The sequence below is a fragment of the Aegilops tauschii genome, chromosome 1 (assembly GCF_002575655.3).
Source record: "Aegilops tauschii subsp. strangulata cultivar AL8/78 chromosome 1, Aet v6.0, whole genome shotgun sequence".
NCBI classification, from domain to species: Eukaryota; Viridiplantae; Streptophyta; class Magnoliopsida; order Poales; family Poaceae; genus Aegilops; species Aegilops tauschii.
Window position 1 is genome coordinate 75582047 of NC_053035.3, and position 18485 is coordinate 75600531.

Consider the following 18485-nt stretch of genomic DNA (forward strand, 5'->3'; position numbering starts at 1 on the left):
TGACCACATAGTTCAACTTGCATTGCATGCACGTTACATTATTTATTTAACGCTTGACGCTTCCACGCGGCTACAGCGCCAAAAGCCCCTACCGAACACACAACCGTACTACTACTACCAGACTCGGCACGCCACACTTGCTCGTACAGACCACACACCACGGACACACTTCACTCTTCTTCGCGAGCTTCTCCATCCCCGATCTAGCTATTGACGATGGTACCACCTGCAACCCAGCAACACACACAAAAACGCAATGAATTTCATGGTCAAGAGATGGGAAGAATCAACAAGGTGCTGGTGAAGGGGTTACCGTTGGGGTGGATGACCTGGCCGGAGATGTAGGATGAGTCCTGCTCGCTGGCCAGGAAGACGAAGCTGGGCGCCACCTCGCTGGGCTGCCCGGCGCGCTTCATGGGCACCTCGGACCCGAACTGCTTCACCTTCTCCTCCGGGAAGGAGGCCGGGATGAGCGGCGTCCAGATGGGCCCCGGCGCGACGCCGTTGACGCGGATCCCCTTCTCCGCCAGCTGCATCGACAGCGCGCGGGTGAAGGCCACGATGGCGCCCTTGGTGGCCGTGTAGTCCAGCAGCGTCGCGTTGCCCTTGTACGCGTTCACGGAGGTGGTGTTGATGATGCTGGACCCGGGCCCCATGTGCTTCACCGCGAACTTGGCCATGAGGAAGTAGGAGAAGATGTTGGTGCGGAACACGCGCTCCAGGTCCTGCTCGCTGATCTCGGTGATGCAGGGCCGGACGTACTGCTCCGCCGCGTTGTTCACCAGGATGTCCACGCGGCCGCCGTGCGCGCTCGCCACCTCCTCCACCACCCTGCGGCAGTTCTCCTCGTACCCGAGGTCGCCCGCCAGCGCCTTGGGCTCGCCGGCGCCGGTGCGGGACTTGATGTCGCGGAGCGCCTGCAGGGTCTCCTCCGCGTCCTTGTCCTCGTGCCCCTTAACGTACGTGAAGTTCACCGTCGCGCCCTCCAGCGCGAAGCACAGGCACACCGCGCGCCCGATGCCCGAGTCGCCGCCGGTCACCAGCGCCACCTTGCCCTGCACGCGCACACGACATGCATAACATATCAGACCGCAGCTTAACGAAAGACCATCGACAAGCAGGGATAGCAGTGTTAAAACCGCTTTACCTGGAGCTTGTTGGCCGACTTGTAGTTCTTGATGAGGGTCTCGGGGCGGGGGTCCATGGCGTGCTCCTTGCCGGGCTGGCAGTCCTGCTGCTGCGGCGGGAACTTCTGCGACGCCATGGCTCTGGTCCCTCGGCGAGCGGGCGGTGCTCTTGGCGACGACGCGGCGAACGAAGCTAGAGCTCTGGTTGTGTGGAGTGGACGCAGCTGATTCGGTCGGAGGTGGTGAAGAAGAAGGAGAAACGGCTGGACTCTGGTGGGTGTTGCGAGGAGTGCGCTCATGGCACGGTGGAAGGCACGAGGTGGCGAGAGGCCGATATAAAGGGGGGACGAAGCCCCGCGGGCATGGCGCGTGGCGGCAAACGTGGCACGAGTCTCGCAGCTGTCTCAACCACGTGGTGACACCGGCCGCGTCCGAGTGACCGAGTGTGCTCCGAGCTGCACCGCCCGCCGCTTAGGCGAAGCTGCTACATGTTTCTGGGCGATGAAACAGTCGATCGCCATTGTTGAGCCTTCTGGTCCAGCCGACTTTATGGTAAACGGGCCAACAAGCCCGTATTCTAGAGCCCACAATCACAAGGCTTGTGAGCCGTCCATTTCTCTTACCCAGCCCGTAATCACAATGCCACCAGCCCAGCACTTCCTCTCTCTCGCCAAAAAGAGAAACGGCGGCGACTCCTCACTCCTCAGAATCAGGTTTCCCCCTCCCACTCCCCATCGCCCGCAATGGCGACGGCGTCGGCAACTCCGCCCCGCTTCCAGATCTCCAACTAGCGAGTGCGACGCGCCAGATCGCTTCGCCATGGAGGACCGCGGCGGGGAGATCCCCGCCAAGCGACCACCCAAGCCTTCCGATGGCGGCGAGGACCGCCTCAGCGCGGTTCCCGACGAACTTCTTATCGACATCCTTCTCAAGATCCGCGATGCCTCCGCCGCCGCGCGGACCAGCGTCCTATCCCGCCGCTGGCGCCGCGTCTGGACGCTCCTCCCGGAGCTCCACTTTCTCCCCCACAATGACCCCCACCGAATACGCCTCGCCCTCACCGCCCATGAAGCGCCGGCCCTAGGCTTCCTCAACGTCGCCGTCATTGACGCCACCCCCGAGTCCATGGTGGTCTGGCTTCAAATCGCCGCGCGCCGCCTCTCCGGCCATCTACGTCTCATCAACACTGAGGAGAACACCTCGTTAGACGAGGCCGGAGAAAGAGGCGCATTCGAGCTGCCCTGCTTCGAGGATGCCATGTCCATCAGCCTCGAACTAGGCCATCTTGGCCTCGCTGTGCCATCTTCGGGTGTATTCGCCCGGCTCACCAATCTCTTCCTGAATCGCGTCCGGCTACATGGTCCGTCTATGCTCGGTGACGCTGTCTCCTGGCCACAGTGCCCATCCCTGCGGAGACTCATCGTTCATAATGCCGACGGTGTGCGCAACTTCGCAATCCACTCCGATTCTCTCCTACAAATGGACCTGAGGAATCTCCGGTCAGATAATGCCCTTGGTCTGGGCAACTTCACCATTCGTTCAGACTCTCTACTGCGAATGACTCTCACGAGTCTGCATGGCTTGGAGCAGCTCACTGTTATGGCGTCGGCACTCCAATTTCTAAGTGTGAGCTCCTGCATTTATTATAGTTTGAGAAATGATCAACCGGTTGCAAACATCTCGGCCCCTCAGCTGACATCCCTCCAGTGGAAGGATGATTATCATCCAAGCTACACCCAGCTTAAAATGGAAAATCTAGAAAGGCTGAGTGCCCACCCTTTTTACGTATATGGACAAGAGTCGCAGAAGACGTTCAATAGTAATTGTACGAGGCTTCTACGGCGCTTTGAGGTCATCTGGATTCTCAAATTAATGCTTCTCTATCTGCCGGTGAGTTCACTTACACAATAGTAAACTGCAACTCTCGTAGTAGCGTGGTCATGGAATAGACCTTCCTGGTTGATTCCCGGATGGTAATGGACAAGCACACGTGTAGTCCTATACTTGTAAATTGGACAAGAACTCATGTAGTCATGCGCTGATGCAACATGGTCTTGGCCTCATTGTTGAACTGAGATCTTGGCGTTCACTCGAACGAAGCGTCCCCCGCCTCATGCCATGGCTCACATTCGCCTGTCCTGCTCCTTGACGTCACGTCGAACTTGCCATTTGTAATGCTATCAAGTAACTACCAGTAGAGAGATTTGTTGAGGAGGGCAGTGCCAGCGGTACAGTTTTGAGTAATAGGGAAGACGAAGTCCAATAGTGTGTTGACATTAGTGTGGACACGTGTGTGCATACTATGGTGGGTCTAATTTCATGATAGAAAAGACCTGGTCTCATAGGATTATTTTCCGTAGTTTATCCTTGCTAGCAGCTTCATATCCTATCAGATGGTGTTACTTTTATCTGCCTTTGATCAATTAGCGTTGAGGTTACAAACTACTATCGCTGCACTAGTATATTTGTAATTCAAGATGGCACTTGAGCTCGGACTTGCTACCGTAAAAAAGCGACCGCTACCACTGCACTAATATATTGATTATTCTTGTGTGTTATTGACTTTCTATACAAGTTGCGTGTGTCCTTTCTATTTGTACATAATATTTTATGTGACCTCCCATTACTCTACTGCAGGAAATTACTAACCATGAGTACTTGATGGAAGACATTAAAAAGATCCCAAACACTGCATTAATGGTCCTGGAAATAGTGGCAAGTGGACATTCCTTTGGAGCCAGTTCATTCCATGTCCTCAGCACGTGTAGAAAGCTTCTTCTTAAACTTCTTGACGTACCTGGCCATCTGGTGGTAATATTATCCTTACTTTGTTTATCTAATACCATAGTATGCATTTATATTTCTTGGCATGCCTAAGGTTGAGCTGCTAGTTGCCCTACTGGTTTGATACTGGATGCTTTGCACCAAATTATGTGGCAAATATATGGCATATGTATCTCCCAAAGACAATGCATATTAGTTGAGGTGTTGGTAACGTCATAAGTTTCCCATTTTGGGGGCCCAGTTGGACCTCATTTCTTGCCCTTAGCCCCCCCCCCCCCCCCCCCCCCCACCCACCCAAAAAAAAACTGTTAAGGGGTCCCGTTTAGGGGCCTGGCTGGATATGCTCTTACAGGGGAGGAGATGGAGATGTTGCAAGTGGCGAGGTCGCCAGCAGGGCCGTACCCAGTGCAGAAATGAACCAGTGCCCCAAATATAAGCCATACATGTTTCTCATTTAGGCTTTGGGTGTCACAAAGTATACGTAGAATATTAAGGAAAATAATTTTGGCATGGTGTACTGTGCACCATGGTACGTCTGCCTGGGTACGCGCCCTGGCCACGAGGGACGGAGGTGGGGGAGGCGGTATAGGAGGGGTAAAGAGATGGCTGCCGGAGAGGCAGTGATGTGAATTTCACTAGAGTCATTGCATGTCAGCCTCAATCTTGAAAAAATAGTTAGGATTTAGGGGACGCAGATTTTTGGGACATGGTGCCAGGCGAGGATGGAATCCCATGCATCGGTTGTTGCTTTGTGGTTTGGGTTTATTATAGTGACTATCTCAATACCGCCCAAATACGCACTCGTAATACCCGATACGAAGCTAAATATGTGCCATCGTCCCCAATGCTTAACCGGACGGACTGATTCTATAGTTCTGTTTTAGTAGAAACTTGATTGATTCGTTCCTGTATAAACAGCTAAAGGAAAGGCTTCTGATCACACACCTACAGTAGTAATTAGTATTAACATAATAGAAGTAAGTGGGTCAATCAAGTATCCAAATTCTAAAGAAAAATCATTATTGACGGTCCAAGACCATAGATATTGATAGATCGAACTTCCATTTATTTGTTGAATAGACAGTTGGTGTGTCAGATATGACAAAGTGATACATCCCAATTAGGTGTGTGCGTAGGTGCATATGACCACCAGCTGTAGACACAGTGCTGTGCTATCACAGTCTCGGCACGCCATAGCCCCTTTGTCAACATGGTGCTGATCTGTCCGGAGAAAGAGTGCCATGGGGTACAGCTCACTGACGGCCACTACAAGAAACTTGTTAATTATGATAGTATTTATCCGTCACCGATCAGTAAAAAACCGTCGTGGATGTGCATGCATGATGGATTTGAAATCCGTCATGTATCTCGCATCATAATTTGACACAGTACCTTCCATGACGGTTTTTGGCTGTCACAGTACCTCCCAGTAATTTCAATCCAGTTTATGCTTGGCACATTTTTTTCTATATGGACCATTTAACATTTAACACCAATTTTGCCCATTCCATTGTAAAACGGGCATACAATCATTTGTTCTGCCTATTACTTTTTCAGCACACTTATAATGATCACAAAGGCACAACGATGTATCATAAACTCTTGCTATATCAGACCATGCATTCATCACATGAATGTATCACAAATTACATCAAAATCATAGATAACTACAAGGCAACAAAAAATATACATAAAAATAAAGATGATCGTAGCGTAGTCAACACTTCTCTTTTTTTTTCCATCTCTTCCTTGGTCCAGTTCTCTTTCTTCATCATCAGACAAAGCCGCATTTTCTTTGACAATTCCATGATAGATATTTAACTGCACTAAAAAAAGGAACATGGGCAAACTAATTAGATTCACACTGTTTGTGTTTTTTGAGACCTATGCTTCCATAAATAACAAAATATTCTCGAGGAAATGGTTCAACACAATAATCCTTAACTATAGTATTTAAATAAAAAACGGGTAAGTATTACAGCAGCGTCGTTTCTCGACAACAGCAAACAACAACAATTTTTTAAAGGCATTATAGTATGTTTATGTAGCAAACAACAACAATATTTCAGCAACATCATTTCAGTACAATAGCAAACAACAACAATATTTGAGCAACAACATTTCAGTACAATAGCAATTCAGCACCAATAAGTCGAATACTTGTATATTTAACAAGCAATACATCTTTTAAATATTAAGTTATGATTTATCAGTCAAACAATGTGAATTGGCTGTACGAAATTAACATAATAAAGAGGGTTAAAACAATAAGCCGATATATGTTTGGGAGAAAAAGCAGCCTTAAAAATGCAGAAGCCTTTCTCGTGTGGATTATAACTCTATAAAGGAACAACACAATTCTTTACCAGGCGTAATGAAAATTACATTTAGAAAGAGAACTATATACGTTGGTGCTCCAAGTTTATTAGTTCTATGGTAATTATTGAATTACAGAACAGCAGTACATGAATGTAGAGAAAAGAAGGGCAGAAATTTACACTAATGAGCGCAAGCTTTAAAGCTTTCACATATTCAGCTCCATTCCCATGGATAATAGAGAAGCATTTGCAGAGAAATGCACTTGCAAAAGGACAGGTAGACAAATTGATAATATTCCAAAAGACATGAAAATAACTAACTGCATATATACTTCTTGCATATATAAGAGAAACTAAATGTCATGGTAACACAGGCTAAACCTCAAGATATGTTAGCATGTTAATGTATTGTGAATCTCAGGACATGCTAGGGTGTTAATCTCAACGCAAAATTGTAGTGGATAATTGTAGGTGTTTCATATGTTCAATATTGATTTGAAAGCTGAGATCAAGTTACACAGAACAAACCTCTATGAAAATTAGGCAAGAAAAGGAAAGAAAAACTGAGACTTCATTAGGTAGTTTCATATTCCACTAAATAAACGTAGTACTGACATAATCAATTATCAGTTCCATAAGTAAATAGTTGGCATAAAATGATGTAATAGTTATTATTCATTGCATTATATTATAGCAATTAAACAGTTGGTGCGCATAATTGTGAAAGAGTCTTGTGAAACCATTCAGATTTGTTGCAGTGCTCAAACCATATGGTCCAATATAGCATTTATCCATTCAATTCACATTACCCAGTGGTTACAGCATGATCAAGTCACAGCCCTATGTGTACTTTAATTTAGGCAACAAATAGCATACCCACAACAGAATTGCAGGAGCAACGCTAGTTACCCATGGAGGCTGGGGTAGTCATGCCTCCTACATCCATGATAAATCCATCAACTTATGAAACTAATTTGATAGCAAAGCAAAAAACAGTAAAAGTGGTGAATTACTGACTTGCCAACAGGAACAACTACCCACAACAGAAGAGCAGGAGCAACGCAAGTTACCCATGGTGGCTCGGGCGGAACTCGAGGCAGATGAACGTCCGTTGTTCCTGTCGTGCTGTTTTGTGCTAGCTTCTGGCACCAGCCGCCAGAGGGATGTGTGCGCCAGTACACCAGAGAGAGGGACGCGAAGTACCCTTACTTTGCACGGATCCACGACCACAGCGTCAGTCTCGATCCTGCAAAAGAACCTGGCCGACAGTCGCGCAGCAGCACAGGCCGCAGCAGCACAAGGCCACGACATCGAGGAAGCCAGCAGGAGAGGTGAGAGTCACGCTGGTAACCAGTGGCGACTAGGGTTCTCTGCTGCTTCCAGCCGTGTAGCGAGCTGTCGCAGTAAACCGGCCACTGCATGGACGCTCCGCTCCAACAAGGCCGACGTCGGGGTTGACCTCCGTGCCAGATCTGCGTGCGCCCAAGATGCCGCCGCCACTGTGCCTATGGATGAGGACTCCGTCGAACTCGCTAGAGCAGAGCCTCGGGTGGGAGCAGGTGGGAAGGTGGAGGAAGGAGGGGCCGCCGGGACAGTGGGCGTGCGGAGGAGGGATAGTGGAGGGGAAGGGATAAGATGATGGGAGCAGTGGCGGAGGGAGAAAGAGATTGGGAAAGGGAGTGTGTTAGGGTTAGGTTTTATACAGGAATAGTTTGGGCGGGCTTGAGTGTTTGCGGGGCTGTACTGGACCGTCTATGACAGTTTTCGAAAATGTCACCAGAAATCTGTCATGGATTAACAGGTTTCTTGTAGTGGGCAGAAAGGTCGCTAATCAACACTGTCACCAGCTGGTGCGGGATGGCAAAGCTCCACATCTTTCTTCAGTGCTGGTGGATTGAGAGCATGCAAAGTGCGAGTAGATTGACGATGCAAGGGTGAGGATACTTACACCCTGGCGCTCGCATTTGTAGAAGTTGGCCTTCTTGGGAGACAAACTATAGAACATACACCATGTTGCATTCCAGGCACCGGATCAGCGGGAGTGGCAACACTTCATCCATATGATGATGCGATCGAGGGGCCGAGGGGCTTGAGTGGGACATGGACGAACACATGGGATGAACTAGCTGTTGCAAGCAGAGAGGAAAGAGTGAGGTTGCGTGAGCAGAGAAGGGGGAATGAGTGAGGAGAGAAAATAGACGGAGCGATGAGTGACAACTGGATAGAGCTGTTAAGGAGGGGTGCGCACGGTGAACTGGATGTGTGGGCTGAACATTCGAACGTAATTAATGCAACTAGTTGGTTCACCCCAGGTCGAGCAGTTAATTAGTCACAAGCAGGCGTTTTCCTTCTATTGGTCACCCTGGGGTGGGTATAGCAAACTCTAGCAACCGGAAAGGATACCTATGTTTAATGGAATCGTTCTCATTGAAAAGGGGCACCAGAAGTTCAAAAATCAGATCCATATGGCCTTGGGGTAGGAGGAAAGGAATCACTGTTGGCACTCTAGAATTGCGTATATTGGGATGTGGTGCTATACGGATCTTATTGAATATTTGCATTTGTGTACGCAAATTATATGTGAGTTTTGGTATTGGTTCAGCATGAATCTGAGAGTCACGTGCAGTGAGGGTAGGCACTATGTTCCAACGAGCATTTTTGGGATGGGGAAATATTAATATAGTAGTATGCTTCGGCCATTTGTTTTTAAAGGTTGCATCAATAACAATGGTCCCAATTTAAGATGTCATTCAATACAGCTTATCGATAGCACAATACCTTGTTTTGTTCAAAAGAGAAGGCACAATACCTAACTGTCGAAAATTGAAATAATGTTTTTTATTTGACTTTCTATTTGCATACAATAATTATATAGTCTGCAGTAGGTTGGCTTCAAACTAATTTCCAGGTGGTATTCTTTTGTAAATTTGTTAAAGACATATCATAATTATCCAGGCAATCTTGGGATTTCCAGCTCCATCATTCTTATTTCATGGCATTCAATTATTTCCGCTGATCTTATTGGGATGGCATGCTCCCATTGCAGGCACAAACTGGATGCCCATCAGACTGTGTTTGTGATCAGCCACCAAACTGGAAAACCGAGGAACTCACGCTGTATTGCCTTCGAGAAGTAGAGATCCAAAACTTGAGAGGAACTGAACATGAAACTGCTCTTATGAAACGGTTATTCCGTTGGGCAACAGTGCTAGAAAAGATGACAGTAACTTTCCATTGCTCAGTCGCTGACAGCAAGGCCAAGGAGTTCTGCCAGATGCTTCGAAGCTTCTGTAGGCCGGAAATATCTATTAAGGGGCAACGCTTCGCCTAATCTAGTGGTAGCACAGGTAACAATGGCCTGAGCTTGTTGGCAAACTTTATGTGCACCGCAGGGCCTCGCAGAACGCTTTGCCAACTTGTCACTTGTGTTGGTGCTCGTGCCTGGTGGTCTTTTGTAGTTGGCACCTTGGTATGAATTGCGCTATTTGTGAACTTCAGAGTTTGTTAGATCCTTCCGAGATGTTGCAGGATGTATAAGTTGCACTTTATACATGTGGATGTTGTCTGAACTTCAGTTATTGTTGCCAACAGAGCTTTAATCTCTTTTTTTGCGGGGTAACAGAGCTTTAATCAGTCCGAGATCTGTGAAAAATCTGATTTTGGGACGAGCACCATGGAGCTTTTTTTGGGCAAAAATCAAAAATCACATTTTTAAGTTAAGTTCTGAAACAAATCATACACGGTCATATGGATTCATTTTACATGTGTATAGTCTGACAATGTAATACATTATGGTGATCATAATGTATAGCATGTTCAAATTTTGCACACATGTAGTAGTACACATCCGTATGGACGTGTGCATTTTTTTAGAATGTTTTGAGACTTAAAAAATGTGATTTCCTCTATTTAGCAATTTTGGTTTCAAGAGCCTTATTAGGACATATTACAAGGGTGAAAGAGTACAACGTCCTCACGTCGACACATCTGCTTACTTCTAAACCATTTCACATTCGTCTCTCTTCTCATCTTTCTCTTTTTCTTCTAGGCATTTCATCAAGCACTTGGTGTGCAGGTGCTCATCGTCGTTCCTCGTAAAATAAAAAGGCTCCACCCTCCTTCGTGCGCCGTGTATTAGGAAGGACACCTTTGCCTTTAACTCTGCTCATAGTTATCTTTAACTTAATCAGGCTCCCTAATCATGAAGCTCTCTTGATCAATCGAGGTCTTCAGTTTTAAATTGGGTGCATGATTCTGACTGGTCCGCCGGTGGAATCCTTTGCTCAGCGCATGAGCTTCTTCTCTTGATATTCAGATGCACGTCACTAGGCCGGTTCGTAGGTGGGGTGAGTGTCACCTTCGGTGTAGGACAACGTAGGCGAAAGACAAAACATCGCGCATGATAGGCCAGCACGAGTGGTGTGTCGTCAACGCCTACTACGGCGCTGCTCAAGGGCTTTGAGGGGCAGTGCTGCTCCTGCTAGCGAGCTGGTCGCGCTCTGCCCACCCCCATACCCATCCTTCCACTTCCTCACTCTCTCAACGTTTCCATCGTCGCATATTGACACCTTCTTATTTCTTGGTGTGCAACTTTTTCTATTTTGACCTTTTAATTTCGTAATTTTTTTATTAAAATAAAACTGATCAAAATGGAAAATGTTCAGGAATTAGAAAAAATGGTGATGAATTTTAAAAATGCCCATGAATTTGAAAAATACTCATGAATATGAAAAAATGTTCACAAATTAAATAGATGTTTCATGAATATTTTTTCTATTCTAAAAATGGTCTTGGGTTCCAAAAATGTTTGTGAATTCAGAAAATATTGACGAATTTGTTAATAAATTCGAAAAAATATTCACAAATTTTCCAAAGGGTTTATAATTCAAAAGCGTTCACGTAATTTTAAAAATGTTGGTGAGTTCAAAAAAAATAAGAATTTGAAACTATATTCCCGAACCTAATTGTTTTGCATGAATTTTAGGAAAATTCGCCATTTTTTGGAAAAGAAAGAAGAAAAGAAAAAAGAAAAAAAGGGGAAAAGAAAAAAGAACTTCAGAAAACCAGTGGAGAAACAAAGAAAAGACCTGGCTGAAAGCTGCACAAAACCGTGTGAAAACTTCCAAACCAGTGCAAGAACTTTTTTTTGGAACATACCAATGGAAGAAGCTTGTTCTTTTTTCTTTTCTTGTAGAAACGGAAGAAGATCGAAATCACTTATTGAGTAGCACTCCTTGCAAAGACTACTTCCACCCTCCCAGATTGTGACAAGTGGCACGCTGCATGTGTTCCACTTGCCGCAACCTGGAGTTTTCCCTTTTTTTCATAGATTCGTTTATTCAAAACGTTTTTTTAAAACCGTGCGTCCAAATCTCGAACTGTTTTCATCGTTGGATTTCTCGTGTCAAGATTTTTAAAATTAGATCCCATGTTGATAGGTTCTCATGAACTTTTTTTTACAAAAAAAACCGGACGAAAAAACTGAAGTGGGAGCACGTTTCTTTCCCCTTTCTGAAAGTTGTTTCCGAGAAGCACGGCCGTGCCTTTCGCATAAGCAAATCTGTGCCTCTCGCGTAAGGGAAAAACATGTTTATTTCCGTTTCCGAGACGCACGGTCATGCCTCTCGCAGAAGAAAACAAAACATGTTTCTTCCATTTTCGAGAGGAACGATCGTGCCTTTCACGGAAGGGAAAAAAGAGAAAACATGTTTTTCCCGTTTTTGAGAGGCACGGCCGTGTCTCTCGTGGAAGCTAAACCATGCCTCTCACGGAAGCAAAAAAAAATAATATTTTTTTGCGTAATTTTTTTCTTCAAAAAACTAAGAAAGACCACTGAAAAACCAAAAATCCAAAAAACCGAAGAAAAAAACCATCTGAAAAGCCAAAAACGCGTGCAAAAAATATAGAAAGATAAATTCCGAAGGGAGCGCTCACAGCGCGACACGTGGTGACGGCTGAGAGCGCGCCAAGTGACGCGCTCTTAACCCACCCCAAATGATCCTTGAGGAAGCTCCCGAAGAAGCGCTCCTCAATTAGTTGCTCTCAAATAAGCTTGGTAAACCGCTCTTTCTTCAGGAAGCTTGGTAAACTTCCAGTCCAATGGGCCAGTCCCAAACCTAGACCCACAGATTTCTGAAGAGTAACGCGCTTCTTGCCCGGCCCATTTGTATAAACCTAGACCCACAGATTTGGCCCTCTCCGCAGCGGCGGCGTCGCCACTCGCCACCCTTTTTCCCCATCCGCACCTGTGAGTGACCAGGCGGCGACCCCACCTCCGGGCTCCAGCCATTCCCCCATCCAGCGGCAACGGCGATGGCGGCGGCAACTCCACCCCACATTCCCGATATCTCAACTGGCCAGTGTGAACCTGTGAGCCGGAGCTCCTACGCGCCAAATCCTTCCTCCATGGAGCACTGCGACGGGGAGATCGCCGCGAAGCTCTCCAACGGCGACGGCAGCGAGGACCGCCTCAGCGCGGTTCCCGACGACCTTCTTATCCACATCCTTCTCAAGCTTCGCGACGCTGCCGTCGCCGCTCGGACCAGCGTCCTCTCCAGCCGCTGGCGCCGCGTCTGGACGCTACTACCAGAGCTCCACTTCCCCCCCGAGAGTGACCCTCAGCGCATACGCCTCGCCCTCGTCACCCATGAAGCGCCGGCCCTCAGCCGCCTCGACGTGCGCGTCATGGAAGCCAGTCACACGACCCCTGAGTCCATGGCGGCCTGGCTTCCCATCGCCGCACGCCGCATCTCCGGCGATTTACTCCTCGTATTGCAGACCAACATATCAGACTACGAGGTCTGGGAAAGAGGCGCCCTTGAGCTGCCATGCTTCGAGAAGGCCACCTCGATCACCCTCGAACTAGAGGGTCTTGCCTCACGATGCCGCCTTCCGGCATATTCGCCCGGCTCACCAATCTCCACCTAGGTTGCATCCGGCTACGTGGTCCGAGCATGCTCGGCGAGGCTGTCTCCTCGCCGCGCTGCCCGACGTTACAGAAACTGACTCTCAGTGGTACCTCGGGTCTGGGCAACTTGACCATTCACTCGGATTCTCTCTTGGAAATGACACTGACGCGCGTGCACGGCTTGCAGCAGCTCAATGTCACAGCGCCGGCACTCAAACAGTTAGAAGTGCTGTCCTGCTTTACTAAAGGTAGGATGATTTTGATCCTACCGGTTGCAAACATCTCCGCCCCTCAGCTGGAATCCCTAATGTGGTGGGATGATTATGATCCAAAGTTCACCCAGCTCGGCAAGATGGAAAATCTACAGTGCCTGAGCACCTTCCCTTTTACTGTATATGAAGAAACTGACTATGTACGCGAGTTACAGAATAGGTACTGTACGAGGCTTTTGCGGCGCTTTGAGCTCATCCACAGTCTCAGATTCCAACTTGTGAATGATCTGGTGAGTTGATTCTTATGTGAGTTATGCCATCAACGCATAAACTTGCAGTTCAGTTTAAGGAATGTGTCATAAGCATACAAAATTGTCAACTTATTTTTCTTTGCCTCAGTCCGTGAAAAATTGCTTTGTGCATCCAATCGTTTATCCTCCCTAGTAGCATGATATCCTTGGATATGCCAGTACTTTTTTCTTCCTTTGAGTAGTTAGCATTGAATTACACACTAGCAGTACTAGTATATGGTTATTCCTTATCATGGGGGCACATGAGCTCGAACTTGATAGCTTAAAAGAATCATTTCTTGTTTGTTATTGACTTTGTAAACGAGATGCTTGTGTCCTTCCCAAGTTTCTAACTATTGCAAATAAATAATCCCTTTTTGTGACTTCCTATGAATCTACAGGAGGACATTATTACTAACCAACAGTACCTGATGGAAGACATTACCAGGCTCCCAGATATTACATTCATGTTCCCGGATATAACGGGAAACGGGCATTCCTTTGGACCCAGTTCATTCCATCTTCTCAGGATGTGTACTGGTTTGAGAAAGTTGTCTCTTACATTTTGTGGCACAACTAGACGCCCGGAGGTAATACTATCCTTTGAAAAAAAAAAATCTAATACCTGGGTATATTTCTTGACACACCTATGCTTGAGCTGCAAGTTGCTCTACACTAGGTTCTGGTCTGATACCGAATGCTGTGCTCGAAATTATATCTGTGGCAGATATATGGCTTATGTATCTCCCATTGGCATTGCATGTCAATTGCGTTGGTATTTACTTGGTAATAGGTTTCACGTTTAAAGATTGTTAAGTCTGTTGAAAATGAGAAACCATTGGGCATGATTCAGGATTTTGTTTCCAACAAAAGAAATGGTGTACCTCCTTCATTTTCTCTGCATTTCTTCAAGATCGTTCTTGAGTGACCTCTCTCCAGAGGGCGGCGTGATCCTGTGATTGTTAGGTTAGGTGGTGTTGGGGGTGCAGGGGAGCAGATGACTGTGTTGCAAGGCTGTGAGGTCACTGGCAGCCACCGGGGAGGCCGGGGCAGCAGTGCAGGTCTGCAGGAGGCTCTAGTGGAGTTGGAGGAGAGTATGGCTTCTCCCACCAGGGCTGTTAAAAAACGGGTTTGCTTCAATCTGGCAAACGCCCTGTACAAAATGTTGTACCGCTGCAGCCTGTTCACAGGTAAGATTGTGAAGAAAAATTAACTGGCAGGTGCAAGCAGTAGCTGGTTTTGGCTGGGTTTGATTCAACCCGTGGGTGACCACCCCTGGCTCCCACTAGAAATATTACTAATGTGAATTTGACTCAACAACAAAGGCTGTCAGTCCCAAACAAGTTGGAATAGTCTAGAGTTGAAACCCATAAGGTATTGAAGCCAAGTCATGGTTCTTGCACGTGGATAGCTAACTTCCACTCACCCCTGTCTGTTGCTAAATCTTTGGTAATACTCCAGTCCTTCATATCTCTCTTTAGTGACTCCTCCCATGTCAAGTTTGGTGTACCCCGATCTCTCTTGACATTATCAGCACGCCTTAACCGACCACTATGCACTGCCGCTCTTGGAGGCATGCGTTGTATCTGCCCAAACCATCTCAGACGATGTTGGACAAGTTTCTCTTCAGTCGGTGCCACCCCAACTCTATCACGTATATCATCATTCCAGACCTACTCCTTTATTGTGTGGCCACATATGATATATTCATGTCAACATGCACATCTCTGCTACACCTAGCCGTTGGACATGTCGCCTTTTAGCTGGCCAACATTCAGCACCATACAACATCACAGGTCGAATTGATGTCCTATAGAACCTGCCTTTTAGCTTTTATGGCACTCCCTTATCATAGAGAACGCCAAAAGCTTGGCACCACTTCATCCATCCAGCTTTTATTCGGTGACTCACATCTTCATCGATATCACTAATGTGGATTTGACTGCGCCATAAAATAGTTAGGGTTTAGGAGATAATTTTAATATAATAATATGCTTGGGACATGTGTTTTAAAAGATCGCATCAATGCGTAATAATGGCCTAAGGTCAATTAAGATCTCGTTCTTGTATAATTATTAAAATAAGTTGCTGTATAATTTTAGAACAATCATATTCTCTGCAGTAGGTTGGCTTTATACCAATTTCCTGGATTCTTCTGTAAATTTGTTAAAGACATCTCTTAAGTATCCAGGCAGTCCTACAATTTCTAGTTCCATCTTTCTTATTTATGGCATTAAATCATATCGTTTAATCTTATTGAGCTGATATGCTCCTTGCTTCCGGCACAGACCCTGTGCCCATCAGGTTGTGTTTGTGATCAGCCACCAAGCTGGAAAACCAAAGAACTCGCGCTGAATTGCCTCCGAGAAGTAGAAGTCTGTAACTTGATAGGAACTGAACATGAAGCTGCTCTTGTAGAACGGTTATTCGTTTGGGCAACAGTGCTACAAAAGATGACAGTAACTTTCCATTGCTCAGTCGCTGAAAGCAAGGCCAAGGAGTTCTGCCAGATGCTTCAAAGTTTCTCTAGGCCAGAAATATCTATGAAGGGGCAACATTTTGCCTAATCTACTCATACCAAAGTTTACCATGGACCGATCTTGTCGGAAACTCCAGGTGCACCGCAGGGCCTCCGAGAATGCTTTGCAAGCTTGTTTCATGTGCTGGTGCTGGTACCTGGTGGTCATTTTGTACTTCTCATCTCGGTATAAATTGCACTACTTGTGAACTCCAGTGTGTAAGTTACAGGATATTTCCTTCAGAGATGTTGCAGGATGTATAAGTTGCACCCTTTGCATGTGGATGTTGTCACCATCAGAGCTTTAATTTTTCTTTCTTTTTTATATACAGCATGCTTATACTATCTGGTAGTATGTTGTACACAACCCAGTGGGTGAAGTTCATATATAAGCAGTATGAGTGGGTGAAGTTCAGAATATCAGATATAAGCAGCATGAGATCTGTGAAAAAACTGGTTTTCTATTTCGGAGAAGACATATTACAAGGAGAGTACTACGTCCGCACGTCGACGCAGCTTATTTTTCAGGTGTATAATCAAGCCTTCAGCGAGGTTTCTATCTCCGCCGCGAACAGCCCCATGGCCGTCCTCGGCAGCATGACCGGCACGGCCACGGCGTCCTCCCCGTCACCGTCCTTGACGGCCACGAAGAACGTACCCCCGAGATGCACCTGAGACGGCCCGCCATACACCGGCTCGCCCCACCCGAAGTCCACGCGGTGGAACCCGACGTGCCGGAGGTCGGAGAGGAGGAACATGTTCGGCGAGTCGAACGGGGGCGGCCCGTGCAGCGCCAACATGTCGGCCGCCGACCGGACGTGCACGGCGGTGGCCTTAGCCTTCTGTATCATCTCCACCACGTCGCCCAGCGAGCTCCCGCCCATGTCGTCGGCGGGCGCCGACGCTCTGAGCGGCACGCACGCGTTGCCGTAGTATCCCGTGGGGAGCCGCAGGGCGGCGTTCCTCCTGAAGCTCGCGATGATGCCCAGCCGCGCGACCTCGCCCGCCGGGAGTGCGAGCGCCACCGTGCGGGCGCGCCAGAGGAGCGCCGCGAGGACCTCGAACGTCGTCGCGACCGGCGCACCGTGGACGTGGAGGCGTTTCTTCAGCGACGCGATGTCGGCGACCCGGAAGACGAATGAACGCATGACGGTGTCGTCGCTTCCGTGGGCCGGGAACGGCAGGGGCGGCGCGACGTCGTGCTTGGTGTGCGGCGCGTCGAGGAGGCCGCGGGACCAGGAAGGCGCGACGGCCGGCGCGGGGAGCCCTCGGGCGAGGTCGGCGACGGCGGACATGAACAGGTAGACTCCTGCGGCGTCGCACATGGCGTGGTTGATGCGCATGCCGAAGACGAAGCCGCCGCAGAGGAGCCGCGTGGCCTGGATCACCACCAACGGCCAAGTGAGCACGCCACCGCCGGAGCAATCCACGTCGAGGAGGAGCTCATCCATGCACGGGAACGGCGGCGTCAGCCCCTGACCACCACCGGCAGCCTCCTCGAGCTCCGCCAGCCGCACGTCGGCGTCGGCCTCCGCGAACAGCACGCCCTCGCCGGTGCACTCCACGACCAGCTTGCCACCTTCCACCTCCCTGAAGCGCCCGGCGAGGGGGTAGTAGTGCACCAGCGCCTCGGACAGCGCTCGGCCGATGACGTCCACCGGGTCGTCGTCGCCGCGCGCCGGGCCACCGCGGTAGACGAAGACGCCCGGCATGAGCACCCGCAGAGACTCCTTGCTGTCGATGTCGGAGAGGCGCTTTGTTTCCCGGGGTGTCGGGGAGGCCGGGACGACGAGGACTGGTTCTCGCCGGCGCACGGCGAAGGTGGGCGTCATTGCAATTTGCACCCCGCGTGCGTGTGTGCCTGACTCTGTTCTGTAGGTCAGATGCTCTGTGTGTTTTTGAGGTGATCGCCTGATGCTGAATCTTATAGAGGATCTCTCGTCGTCACTAGTGTATTTCGACCCGATCAGCATGCAACCACGAGCACAAAAGTTTCTGCAGGTGCACGCCGCACGCAAATCCTTCTGCAGTGGAATTAGGTACGCAGTCGCTAGCCCTGATTTCTCTTACTAATGGAAATTGGAGAGGAAGGCCTTTTTGCTCAAAAAAGGGTACGCATTACTGGCAGTGCAGGTAGTTCATGTATTAATGGGGAGTATAAAACCCCTTATGGCTCAATGATTGTAAAGAAAAAGCATGTTGGTCTCGGAAAATGCCAATGAGGCCGTTTTCAAAGCACCATTTTCTATAGGAAACTCTTGGCTTCTACCGGCGGATCCCAGGCAAGCATCGGCCGGCTCGTCCGTATGACACGGAGCAATCCTACAGT

At 48.3% G+C, this 18485-nt stretch overlaps 4 protein-coding genes and 1 long non-coding RNA gene across 5 annotated transcripts; 2 read left to right on the forward strand and 3 right to left on the reverse strand.

The window, feature by feature from the left end:
• Window positions 1-1444, reverse strand: LOC109774424 (glucose and ribitol dehydrogenase homolog). The gene is made up of 3 exons (XM_020333141.3): window positions 1148-1444; window positions 314-1055; window positions 1-226 (listed from the first exon to the last, which is right to left on the reverse strand). The coding sequence occupies exons 1-3, from the start codon at window positions 1424-1426 to the stop codon at window positions 204-206; spliced, it is 1044 nt and encodes a 347-aa protein (XP_020188730.1). The 5' UTR covers window positions 1427-1444; the 3' UTR covers window positions 1-203.
• Window positions 1445-1810: 366 nt separating this feature from the next.
• Window positions 1811-9848, forward strand: LOC109774412 (uncharacterized). Its single transcript, XM_020333127.4, has 3 exons — window positions 1811-3017; window positions 3765-3938; window positions 9276-9848. The coding sequence occupies exons 1-3, from the start codon at window positions 1947-1949 to the stop codon at window positions 9558-9560; spliced, it is 1530 nt and encodes a 509-aa protein (XP_020188716.2). The 5' UTR covers window positions 1811-1946; the 3' UTR covers window positions 9561-9848.
• Window positions 5480-7889, reverse strand: LOC120973324 (uncharacterized). Its single transcript, XR_006669569.1, has 2 exons — window positions 7300-7889; window positions 5480-7165 (listed from the first exon to the last, which is right to left on the reverse strand). It is a non-coding gene; the product is annotated as an uncharacterized lncRNA (long non-coding RNA).
• Window positions 9849-12437: 2589 nt separating the features above from the next.
• On the forward strand, window positions 12438-16483 carry LOC109774411 (putative F-box/LRR-repeat protein At4g15060). Its single transcript, XM_020333126.4, has 3 exons — window positions 12438-13638; window positions 14040-14228; window positions 15927-16483. The coding sequence occupies exon 1, from the start codon at window positions 12542-12544 to the stop codon at window positions 13154-13156; it is 615 nt and encodes a 204-aa protein (XP_020188715.1). The 5' UTR covers window positions 12438-12541; the 3' UTR covers window positions 13157-13638; window positions 14040-14228; window positions 15927-16483.
• Window positions 16484-16599: 116 nt separating this feature from the next.
• Window positions 16600-18205, reverse strand: LOC109774410 (benzyl alcohol O-benzoyltransferase). The gene has a single exon (XM_020333125.4). The coding sequence runs from the start codon at window positions 18127-18129 to the stop codon at window positions 16693-16695; it is 1437 nt and encodes a 478-aa protein (XP_020188714.1). The 5' UTR covers window positions 18130-18205; the 3' UTR covers window positions 16600-16692.
• Window positions 18206-18485: the final 280 nt, after the last annotated feature.